General features: G+C 39.6%; 1 protein-coding gene across 1 annotated transcript in view; it reads right to left on the reverse strand.

Annotated features, from left to right (window-relative positions):
• Nucleotides 1-12,396, reverse strand: part of CEP135 (centrosomal protein 135kDa) — a 79,397-nt gene extending 67,001 nt beyond the window's left edge. The window contains exons 1-6 of the mRNA XM_011937287.1: nt 12,265-12,396; nt 9,080-9,238; nt 8,044-8,234; nt 6,973-7,140; nt 4,004-4,145; nt 1,575-1,659 (exon numbers count right to left, since the gene is read on the reverse strand). Of these exons, the coding sequence (XP_011792677.1) occupies nt 1,575-1,659; nt 4,004-4,145; nt 6,973-7,140; nt 8,044-8,234; nt 9,080-9,192 (699 nt within the window). The 5' untranslated portion in view covers nt 9,193-9,238; nt 12,265-12,396. The remainder of the gene's footprint in view (nt 1-1,574; nt 1,660-4,003; nt 4,146-6,972; nt 7,141-8,043; nt 8,235-9,079; nt 9,239-12,264) is intronic.
• Nucleotides 12,397-12,913: the final 517 nt, after the last annotated feature.

A 12,913-nucleotide genomic window follows, 5' to 3' on the forward strand; every position in this document is an offset into this window, starting at 1 on the left:
GGAGGCGGAGCTTGCAGTGAGCCGAGATCATGCCACTGCACTCCAGACTGGGCGACAGAGCGAGACTCCATTTCAAAAAAAAAGAGTTTTTGAAAAGGGATGTTAGCTATGACAATAGAAGTATGTCTTCACAGGATTGTTATGAAGATTAAATTAATCGTTGTAAAGTGGTTATACAAGTACTTATTAAAGAAAAAAAGAATAATTGATTAAAGCAAGGTCCTAAGGAAAAAAGACGAAATGGGGTCAAGAGCACAGGCAACTCAGCCTTAAATAGGATGAACAATACCCTGCCCACTAAGTCTTAAGACAGCCTTAGTACAAATATGGCTAATTTTAAAGGTAGAGATAGAAAGTTGAGACAAGGTGACTTTCTCAGAAGACGGAATTTTTCTTTTTTTCTTTTTTTTTTTTAGATGGAGTTTTCGCTCTTGTTGCCCAGGCTGGAGTGCAATGGCATGATCTCGGCTCACCACAACCTCTGCCTCCCAGGTTCAAGCGATTCTCCTTCCTCAGCCTCCCGAGTAGTTGCGATTACAGGCATGCACCACCATGCCCAGCTAATTTTGTATTTTTAGTAGAGATGGGGTTTCTCCATGTTGGTCAGGCTGGCCGCCAACTCCCGACCTCAAGTGATCCACTCACCTCGGCCTCTCAAAGTGCTAGGATTACAGGCATGAGCCACCACACCTGGTCGATTTTCCTTAACTCCATTTTATCCAACTAATCTTCAAAACACTTTTAAAGATTTAGTCATACCAACACCTAAGTTACATCTATATTTGTGTGTGCAGATCACTCAAAAAAAAATGCAGTCAATGCAGAAAATGAAAAACGTGTTACCCAATTTAACCTTCAGGACGCATATTAAGAAAACAAGCCTGTAATTACCCAAATCAGAATTTAGCCAAGACATTAATAGAAATTATGAAAAGACAAAGCTCGCTATGGTTATAATACAACTCTGCATCTACTAATTCTCCTGATTCTTCAGAAAACTGTTGTATGAGGACTAGTGCTTGTAGAGAAAACAAAACAAAAAAAAACATGGCAACACAAAAGAGTAACTTTCTAAGAGACTGATGCCCTGATCTTCCTGACAAAAGACAAAAAATCTATAAAAAGAGTAGAAAAATTGCAAAAGTACAATTGTAAAACATAGCACACTTCAATGAAAACAGTAATATGGTTATAAAATTATATTTGGGGAGATAAATGATTCAGCTAAAAGAAAAACCAAACAAAAACTACTATTCACCTCAATGAATAGTGAAGGGAATGGAGTAAATAAGTGCTCTTCAATCCATCAATCCTCCCACCTCAGCCTCCCAAGTACCTGGGACCATAGGCACATGCCACCACACTTGGCTAATTTTTAAAGTTTTTGAAGAGACAGACTAAGTAAGTAAAGCCACCTAAGCTATTACAGCTATTAACTCTATTAACAAATCTGATGAAAAAGATAAAAGCTATATAAAAACTCAGTATCAGTAATTTCAAATATAACCCAATTCTATTTACAATCACAGCATACCTATCTCAATCTCTACTATGCAAGTAAATAAAAATCCTACCTGCTTGCTATAATCGCTCACCCCACTTTCCATCACTGCTAACTTTTCTTGTAGCTGGTGGACTTCCTGTTGAAGTTCTTGAATCCTGAAAAGCACTTTAAATTAATGCCAAGATACTTGTGTTAGGAAAAACAAAATAAGAAACGAAGCTAGATGTGTTATTTCATAAATTCTATACTTTCAGCTTCTCAAAGAGGTAGGACGTACTGTGCCAAAGGGTCCCCAAGTCAACATAAAATATAGTACATCATCATGGAGAGTTGGTTTGTAAGAATAGATTTAAAACTGAGTAGAAAATAATTTGTAACTCAGATACACTGTGCAAGAAATACCTCACTATTGCATTTTGATCCCCAGGAAAATTCTTTGAGGTACTGCTGCCAATTCTTAGGTTTAGAAAACTGAGGTTTACTCCAAAATTCACAGGCTTAGTAAGTGAAATAAGAAACTAAAATGTGTTTACTGTCCCTAACCCTGTATTGTCTAATACTACTTTGAAACTCTGGAGAGAAAGATCATATGTAACTACAGCAAAAAACCTATTCCTTCTGGAACGTGTTAATTCTAACAGAATCAAGATTTTGTCCAAATTACCCGAATTGTTCAGGTACATTATGACATAATCTATTTTCATATTGGAAAGACAAAGCCTGAAGCCAGGTCTGCTTTTTTTTTCTTTTTTGAGTCAGGGCCTTCCTTTGTTACCCAGGCTAGAATCCAGTGGCCTGATCACAGCTCACTGTAGCCTCAACCTCCACAGCTCCATCAATCCTCTCACCTCAGCCTCCCAAGTACCTGAGACCATAGGCACATGCCACCACACTTGGGTAATTTTTAAATTTTTTGTAGAGAGAGAGTTTTTCCACATTGCCGAAGCCGATCTTGAACTCCTGGGCTTAAGCAATCCTCCTGCCTCGGGCTACCAAAATGCTGGGATTACAGGCGTGAGCCACAGTGCTTTCAGCCCCAGGTCTGTTTTTAAAAGAGATTTTCCATGGGGTGGAGTAAATGAGGCTGGATACGGCTTGTACTTGATGTTAACTGGAACCAACATTTTCTACTAATCTAGGTTTAGGAGAAGAGTATGCATGCAGCTGCACTCATATAAATGCATGAATGACTCTGAATACCAACAAAATGTGCATATATAAATTAAACAGGACAATTAAAACAGACGAACGTCACTTACGCAGCCCAAATAATTCCCTAAATAATACTAACACATTGTCTGAAAATTCCTAGATTATAAACAAAACACTTCCCACTTAAGGTCAAATAACTATATAAAAATACTGTGTGACAACTGAGTGAAGAGATCCTAATCAGTAGCTCAAAGGGTCTTGCTCTGTGTCCCAGGCTGGAGTGCAGTGGTTCAATCTCAGCTCATTGCAACCTCTGCCTCCTAGGTTCAAGTGATCTGCCTACCTCAGCCTCCTAAGTAGCTGGGACTACAGGTGCATGCCACTATGCTCAGCTAATTTTTAATTTTTTTTGTAGAGACAAGGTCTCACTATATTGCCCAGGCTGGTCTCGAATTCATGGGTTCAAGCAATCCTCCTGCCTCAGCCTCCCAAAGTGCTGGGATTAACAGGTGTGAGCCACTGCACCTGGTCCCAGTGATCTCTTTTAGATTGATCAACTGAGATTAATAAAATCCCCCACATTCTCTGCATAATCTACAAAATAAAAAGCTACCTGCATGAACTATTTCCAATAGTCTCCAGCTATTATCATGGAGACTAGTGCTCATCCTTTGAGTCTCTTATAATTTTCTTACTGGTGTTTTGTGAATTTATAATTTGAGCCTCTTAGAATTTTCTTAATGATGTTTTGTGAATTTCTCGTCTCATCTCTAGTACTTGACTACAAACTTCTCAAAAGCAGAAACACCATCTTCTTCATCTTTTTTATCCTCAGAACACTTACTTACACAGTGCCTTGCCCAGGAAACGTTTAATAACGTTTCAATCAAATGGAATTTATATATGATTCAAATGTAAGGAAATATAAACACAGAGCTAGAGAAAGCATTAAAAAAGGAATTTCAAATCCAGTTACAAATCTGTTCATATTTAACTGGCAGTTGACATAAATCTGAAGTAATAAAGATTCCTGCAAAAGATACCTCTTACTTGGAGATGACACAAAATGTCAAAGCAGCTCTACTTAAACAGGTTCTTGATGGCACTAAACTATTTTTAAACCAGTGTGAACAGAAACCTTAGATATACGATCTACTTGATCAAAGTTTCAAAACAAGTAAAAACATTTTATATCAATCTGAAAGTATTTACTGAGTGCCTGTGCAAAGTTCTGTGCTAGACACTGGAGCGACAACAGTTAACAAGACAAAAAGCTCTCTTATCAAGAAACTTAGAGCTAACTGAGTGCTCAATTAACTCAAGCCAAGAAAGAATTATTTAATGCACCTGTTATCAGCCACTTGTAGGAGGTCTGCAATGTAAGGGTCATCTGGTTGAGGAACCGGATATGAACTAACTTCAGAGGGAGGAATCGGTTCATCAATTTGCATACGCTGGCGCCTGAAAGCAATACTTCTTTTCTTGCCACCTAAAAAAAATGAGTGTCCTAAAAAATTAAGAAGAAACAAAACCATGTCTTACAACTAAATATTTCAGGTTAGCCTTTTGGTTATAAAGTGTGCTACAGTTCATAATACATATTGATAAAATATTTTCTCCATCAATATGTAAATATCCACCCTGATCTTTAACTAAACAATGCATTCCTAAAAACCTCAACAGGACATGGTTATCAAACAAGTTTTATATGCCTGCATGCTTGGCATATATGCCCAGGCTTAATATGTCTGTCCACTAGATGGGGATAAGACTTTGGCAAGTTTAAAAGCTGAATATGGCCGGGTACGGTGGCTCATGCCTGTAATCCCAACACTTTGGAAGGCCGAGGCTGGTGGATCACCTGAGGTTGGGAGTTCGAGACCAAGCCTGGCCAACATGGTGAAACCCCCTCCCTACTAAAAATACAAAAAAATTAGCTGGGCGTGGTGGCGGGCACCTATAATCCCAGCTACTTGGGAGGCTGAGGCAGGAGAATCGCTTGAACCCGGGAGGCAGAGGTTGCGGTAAGCCGAGATCGTGCCACTACACTCCAGCCTGGGCAACAAGAGTGAAATTCCATCTCAAAAAAAAAAAGCTGAATGTGCCTGTGGTGTTCACTACTATGAGCTCAAGAAATTATCACTAGCAGAAAACTGGCAGTGAGAACTAAAATACGCATGCTTATTAAGTAATATCAACATAGCAGATAACTGAAATCGTAAGTAGCAAACTTAGAATGAACGGAATGTCATCTGTAATATAAAGCCAAACTATAACCTGAATTAGGAGGGAATGTTTTCTTAATCTTTACAAGTAGTAGGACTAAATTTTCTTACGGCTAGATAGATCTTGTCTTGGTCAAAAATACACAGACAATGTATCTTTTTAAGGATTTTGCCAAGATTAGAAGTATATTTGAAAAACTAGAAGATCCCCGTGAAGAACAAACATAATTCACAATTTTGTCTCATTAGAATTCTAACAAATTTTGTATACTCCTACAGAAGTAGGAGTATACAAAAGGAGTTTTAAGGATAAGAAAACTGGGCCAAGGGTATTAAAATGACCTGCTTATTGACACACCTGAACAAAGCTAACCATTCCTTCTTTCTTTACCTCCTGGTTTTCCTCCTTGGTGGCTCCTCAGTTTATTTCAGAAACCGTCTTCTTCCACCTGTCCCTTAAATACCAACTTCCCTAGCATCTGACTCTGGGTCTCCTCTCTTTCCAGTCTACATAATCTCAGTAGATAATTCTTACTACACCCATAGCTTCAATTACCATGAGACTCCAATGACTCTCAAATTTGCATCTCCACCAGGGCCCACACTTTTGAGAACAGATCTACATATCCCACTGTTTGCCAAAAATTTAGACATGCATGTTTTCTGGGTATAGCATATTCCACACATCCAAAAGTGGACTCCTGCTCTGCTTCCCACATTCTCTAACTTAAGAAATAGTATCACCTTCCACCTACCCATTCACTCGAAAGAGAAGTCTGAGAATTCCTCTGCTTCCCAAATCTACACTTAGTCACTATATTGATTACACATCTTGAATCTCTCTGGAGTCTATCCCATTCTTTCCTCAGGAAACCTGTTTATCCTCTTTTTAGGCTTAATCTTCTAGTTACTTTCAAGGTTGACTCCCACTTTTCTCCATCTCTTCTGCCTTTGGCTCACAGTCCCCGTGTCCATCTATCTCATTTACTAAACTATCTCAGGGTCCACTGAGTCTTCCCCCACCCTGCCTTCACAGTTCTAATCTGTCCATTCTCAGGAGTTTCCTCTCCCCTCAACCTCAGGCACACAATAAAATGACTACACTTTGGCCTTTGTCATCACTCAGAACTCTGCTGGCTTCTAGTTCTTCAACTCCAAAATTCCATCCTGACTGTAATCTTCATAGCAAACAAATTACTTTTGGTACTCACCATGCTCTTTAATCTGTCTTGACCTAGTCCCACAAACCAGCAGCCACCTGTTACTCACTTAATTTCATAATCTTGATCCCATGGTTCAGCTATCTTAATGATTTTGTCACTAATATTGTAGATTCTTCCACCAACCCATACCTGCTGAACAATCACCAACTCTGGATGTGGCCCATCGTTTCGTTTTTTTGAGACAGGGTCTCACTCTATCACCCAAGCTGGAGTGCAGTGGTACACTCTCAGCTCACTGCCACCTCCGCCTCCCAGGCTCAAGCAATCCTCCCACCTCAGCCTCCCAAGTAGCTGGAACTATAGGCTTGCGCCACCATGCCCAGCTAATTTTTGTATTTTTGGTAGAGATGGGGTTTCCCACACTGGTCTCAAACTGGGCTCAAATGATCTGCCCACTTCAGCTTCCCAAAGTGTTGGGATTACAGGGGTGAGCCACCGCACCTGGACCCATCATTTCTTTTTCTTGCTCTATAACTACTGAGCATAATGCTAAAAATAGTAAAATAAACTAAGAAAGTACATAATTTCCAAATTCTTTAATGAGTATGAATTACTTTTACAACTAAAATAATAATGATAATAATAATAGAAAAAAGAATTTAAAATATTGATTAGAGAAAGCTCTGGGCATTAAAGTTAGACTACTTGTATCTGAGTAACTAACACTACATACACTTCTAAGCACACATATAAATTACTACCCAGATCATTAGAAATAAATAAGAAGTTTATGGTCTATTCAATATATATTTTCAAACACTAAAGTCTAAGCATGAAAATACAATCCAAAGTCCTATTTTAGTCAATGACGTTAACATCGTTAAAAGATTAAATGTGTACAATTTGCCTTGAGAAGGAATCGATTTACCTGGAGTTTGTACTACAGCATGCAAATTCTTTTCTTGAAGTTGTTGAATTCTTTCATTCTTAGCTTTGCTCTCTTTCTCCAACAGTTTGAGTTTATGAACATATTGGTTATTCAGAAATTTCAGATCATCTGTTTCACGTGCACACTTCTTCAATGAAGTTTTCAACTCTTAAAATGAAAAAGATTCAGACTATTTTAAAGACCAAGAAATCCAATGAAGGTTTTCCATTTCACAAAATACAAAAAGTCGTATCAATTTAAAAGTCTCCACCTGCTTCTTACGCATGCTTTAGTAGAAACGTATTCCTTCTACTATTATTAACAAAACTGCAAATAACTCACTAAGCACAAAAGGGAATCTTCATTTTGCAGCTATTGTATGAGCCTAATGTACATCATAGCTTTTGATCCAGTAAATTGGGTCTGAAGCTAAAGGATTACCAATTCATACCATGGATTAGATAAAGTTTTCTACTTAATATAAGAAAAATTCATACTAAGATAACCATATAATTATCTTTTCCCTAGTACCTTTGAAATCATCCTATTCTACTTGACAGCTCAAAGACTGTCAGCATAATGCATGGCTCTCACCTTATTTACTACTTTTATTTTCAGTAAGGGAAAAACAAAAGTTGTTTCAAGAACATTTCTTCAAATCCAGCATTTAATAATCCCTATGGCAATTTTAATTCTAAAATTTTAATTCTAAAAATGTAATCCACATATAGTGATTACCATAGCTATATAATGCACATTTATTTTCCTTCTCAGGAATTCTTCAACATACCCTATAGTACTTCAGGGGCTATTAGCAGAAGGACTACCATATTTTCTTTTCTTTTTTGAAACAAGTTCTCACTATGTTGCCTAGGCTGGTCTCAAACTTCTGGACTCAAACAATCCTCCCACCTTAGACTCCCGAGTAGCTGGGATTATAGGCACACACCATCCAGCTGTAGGACTACTACATTTTCTAATCGATAGTTTTAAAATTAGACATTAGCCTTTCCTTCTAAAACAAAAAGGACAAAGACATTGCATTTTAAAAATTATCAAATTTTCACTTACCTTTAACATGTTGGTCCGAATGTTCTCTCAGTTTCATTAACTCGAGGTATAATTCATTATTTTCTCTACTCAATCTTGCATTTTCAAGTTTATAGGGTTCCAAAACAAAATCATAATTGGCACTTTCTTTTTCAGCTTTCACAGCAGATAATTTTGATTGCCGAAGGCTCTCTGTTGTATGAACTAAGTCGCTAAAAGAACAGAAAATTTAAATACCAGGAAATATTTCATTAACTTTCTAATAACTAAAAACATATTTCTAAAGAGGCTTAAAATACAGTCATGTACCACATAATGACATTTTGGTCAATGACAGACCACATATAGGAAGGAAAGTAGTTCTGTAAGATTTATAATGGGGGGAGCTGAAAAATTCCTATTGCCTCAGGAGATCCTGGTCATTGTAACACTGTAGCACAACACAATACCTTTTCTATGTTTACATATGTTCAGATATACAAATAGGCACCATTGTGTTACAACTGCCTATAGTATTCAGTATAGTATCATGCTGTCCAGGTCTGTGGCCTAAGAGCCATAGGTTATAGACCATATAGCCTAGGTTTGTGGTAGGCTATACCATCTAGATTCGTGTAAGCACACCCTATGATGTCGGTACAACGACAAAATCACCTAATGAATGACATGTTTCTCAGAACGTGTCACTGTCATGAAACTATCCATGACTGTACTTGAAGACCAGTGAAGCAGACAAAGAACTTCAGGGGAAAAAAAAAAAAAGGAACTTAAGGGAGAAGTGTCTCTCAATTATATCACATACCCAAAAAACAGTAATTCTGTTCACAGAGAAAACCCTCAGAAACGTTGACTTTGAACAGTACAGCATGAGCGGTGACCTTTATAGTTCTGCAATGTGTAAGGCCTGGATTGATGGCAGGGAAAAAACAGATGAGCTTCATGATTGAAAGACTTTCCGAAAAGCTACCCTTTTCTTTACCGAAGCATGAAGTTCAATCAGAAATGAGTTAAGTGGATTAGGGATCACACAGGTTTAAAACTGTATTTTTGTCTTTACCTGAAAAGTTTTTCTACCAAAGGTAAACACTCTACTGTCAGAGTCTGGCGGTATCCCAGCTGATCCAGTCTTTTCCTAATATTAATATACTTTCTTTCTACAGCTGTAGTCATCTTGTACTTCCAAAACAAGTTTTATTCACTTCCACAAATTAAAGTCCTGAGAGAAAAGAATGAAACATCGTTATCTTCTTATAGCTATGATCGTTGTTTCACAATAAGAAGAAAAAATTATTTTAATATGAAGCAATTATTTTTTGTTTTTCTTCAGGTAGGTAGCCTTCTGGAAAATTCAGATTTAAAGCCAATGCTTATGATATGCCTGTTGCTGCATTAAAATAAATACTTCTTCATACAACTAAATGTAAAAGTTAAAATACTAAAGCTTCTAAGAGAAAACAAAGATTTTTCCTAAGCCTGAAGTAGGTAGAGACTTCTTAGAGAGGCCTCTTTTAAAAGCACTAAACATAAAAGATAAATTTGATAAACTGGACTTCATCAAAATTTAAAATGTCTCCTCATCAAAATACTCAAGAAAACAGAGAAGGCAAACCAAAGAGTGGGAGAAAATATTCACAATATCTGACAAAGGATTTGTATAGGGAATATAAAAGGAACGCTTACAGCACAATAGTAAGACAAACATCCCAATAAGAACATTAATTTGGGCTAAAACTAAAATTTAGTTGCGCTAAAGACTCAAATAGACACCTTGCACAGGTGTCTGAATGGGAATAATGATGTGAAATGGTGCTCAACAGTAGTCAATATGGAAATACAAATTAAAACAACAAGGTGCAATTTATCCTAAACTAGAATGACTAAAATTATAAGGACCGACAATAGCAAATGTCGACAAAGATCTGGAGGAACTAGAATCTTCACACACTGCTAACAGGAGTGTAAAATCACTTTGGAAAAAGTCTGGCAGTTTTTTATAAAGTTAAACATACTTCTAGACTATAACCCTGTGATTCTATTCCCAGGTATTTATAGAAATAAAAAATATCCACAAAAAGACTCTACAAGAACGTTCACAGGCGCTTTACTCATAGTAGCCCCAAATTGGAAACAACCTAAACCCCCATCAACAGCAGAAGGCATAAACTATGATATATTTATACAATGCAATATTAAGGGATAAAAGAAACTACTGATATACATCAACAGCATGGATGAATCTGAAAAACATTATTTGAGCAAAAGAAACCAGACATATACTGTATGACTCCATTTATATGAAGTTGATGAACAAGTAAAATTAAACTATGGGGTCAGAAATTAAAACAGATGTCTGGGGAGGTGAGGCAGCTGCAGATTGCCTGTTAGAGTTAAGAGACAACTTTTTAGGGTAATGAAAATATTACATTGATTGGGATAGTGGTTACACAAGTGTATACATTTAGACAATGTACTTTTCAAATAGTACACTTAAGCTCTATGCATTTCACCACGTAGATTTCACTTCAATTTAAAAAAAAGACACACATAAGTACCTCTGTTCAAGTTCTTATCTTTGTCTTTTTAAATATTTATAAATATATTCCTATCAATCTGCCCTAAAATGCAGTTATCCAAAGATCATTTCTTTTTTTCAATTTTTATTTTTACCTTTTTTAGAGAGAGGGTCTTACTATGTTGCCCAGGCTGGTCTCCAACTCCTGAGCTCAAGGTATTCTCCCACCTCTACCTCCCAAAGTGCTAGGTTTACTGGTGTGAGCCAATACGCTCAGCCCAAAGATCATTTCTTTAGAAACTTTGCTCTTTTCTAACCTTTGCTAACTAACTGCAGTCATGGTACTCATATTTCTAAGCCAAATAAAAATTTTGTTTTACATCTGTTGTTCTTCACAATATATTAAAAATGCGTTACATGCAAGAGCATACATGTAAAAGCCGATCCTCACAACTACCCTGTGAGGGAGAAAGACCAATGATAACATCCCTACTTAAACATGAGGAAAGGCTGCCTCAAGGAAGTAACTCTTCCAAACCCACAGGGCCACAAAGTAGGCGGGCAGTCATCAGAGACCAGGTCTCCTGAGTCCCGGTCCAGCACTCTGGTTTCTGTATCATGCTTCCTCAACTTACCAAATCATTTCTAAATCAGTCACTCTCCTTGGTGACTCCTTTCTGTATATCTTTCTCTTTGCTCTTGTTAACTTTTCTTGAATCGCTTCCTAATGGATTTCCCAGGTTCCTTCCACAAGAGACACCTAAGTGATGCAGGGTTTTTAGGGAAATTCCTGCAAACATCAGAAATACACCTGACAAATCCAGGTGTATTGCTAGCAGGGTGTAAACTTAAAGGGGTGCACCACTCAAAACATTTCCCCTCTTTGCTACCAACTCCAGTTACCCACAGATAATACCTCCTCACATCCTGCTTTGGAGGGGAGGGAATGAGAATGAATACGAATCAATAAATCATGGGCAGGGCCTCAATACACAGGACAGATTAAAATCCTCCCAGACAGAAACATGTTAGGCCGTCCCCACCCATGAACTGTTGCCTTCCCCGTAATCCCCATCCAAATATGGTGGCTATACTCTAAGTTTCTAGCAAAGCAACATAAAAGGTTCGGTTTGGGAGTCACCCATACATATATGTGTAGAAGTATCTGGGGGTTGGCGTCTGAAAACCAGTACATTTAATGCTGTATGTACGTGTGCACAGGGGTTAAAAAAACAAAACCAAACCGCAAACAACAAAGAAACCCGTTAGCTGTGGTTCTCTCGGAGTCTTTTCGTATTGAACTCAAAGTAGTAAAGGCTGGAAAGCAGTGGAGAGGCTTCAAAGGAGCTGGGTGAAGGTTAATTAAAGGCTGTCGTCCTACACTTTGGGATATTTTTGTTACAAAGAGCATGGATGATTGTGACACTGAGACGGCATTTTAATGTTTAAATCGAACCATTGGTCAACAGCAAGCCTGTCTGCACGGCCTACACTGACGCTCCGTAACAAGCCGGCCCAAGCTCTCCTCCGGCCAATCTCCGGTTTGCAACTTTACCGTCGGGTGTTGACACGAAGGAGGTGTGGGGGCGGGGTGGATGGGAAGAGTCCCCGCGCCCCTCCCCACCCGGTCCGACCCGGCCCGGCCTCACTTCCTCCCGCGGCCGCGCGGCCTCCCGGCAGCGCCCGAGCCCGGCCCCCGGGTACCGCCCAGAAGGCGAAGGCGCCACCACCGCCGCAGCTGGTCCCCTCGCTCCCACGGCCGGACTCACCGGCAGCTTCAGCCGCATTGCCTTCGGGCCTCGATTTCCCCCACTAGCTCCTTCCGCCCAGGCACGGGCTCCGGCGCTAGGGCAGTTTGAAAATGGCGCGGAGGGACGATCGGGGCCGACACGGAGGAGGCGCCGCGGTCACCCTGGTAACGGGAGCGGCGGACGGTGCGCGGCTCGCGGCGGGGACGCGCTTGGCGACGATGGCGGCGCCCCAGTGCCCGGAAATGCAACGGCCCGGACAGCGCGAGCCCACGGCGCCCCCTGGAGGTCGGCGCCCGCGGCCGTCAAATGCCAAACCTCAGCTAGTGCCTGAGCTGGCATCCTCTTACTCCTGTCGGCGGGAGGTGTGGATCTCCTACTGCGTATGCGGCGAAAACGCCGCCCCAGTACCAGATCCTGCAGCGGAGTAGTCTTCACTTGCAAGGTGAACACCTGCTCACCACGTAATCCCCAAACGCAGATATCAGGTTGTCTCTGCAACTTTTCCTGACAACCACCCAATGCAATTAATTGTTCCACAATAGTATCTCCCTGAGGCTCTGTGTAGATCCATGGAATTCATCCATCAAAATACAATCATTTGTTGACCTGTCTCTCCCTGCCGCCCCCA

Source organism: Colobus angolensis, unplaced genomic scaffold (assembly GCF_000951035.1).
Source record: "Colobus angolensis palliatus isolate OR3802 unplaced genomic scaffold, Cang.pa_1.0 Scaffold162, whole genome shotgun sequence".
NCBI lineage: Eukaryota > Metazoa > Chordata > Mammalia > Primates > Cercopithecidae > Colobus > Colobus angolensis.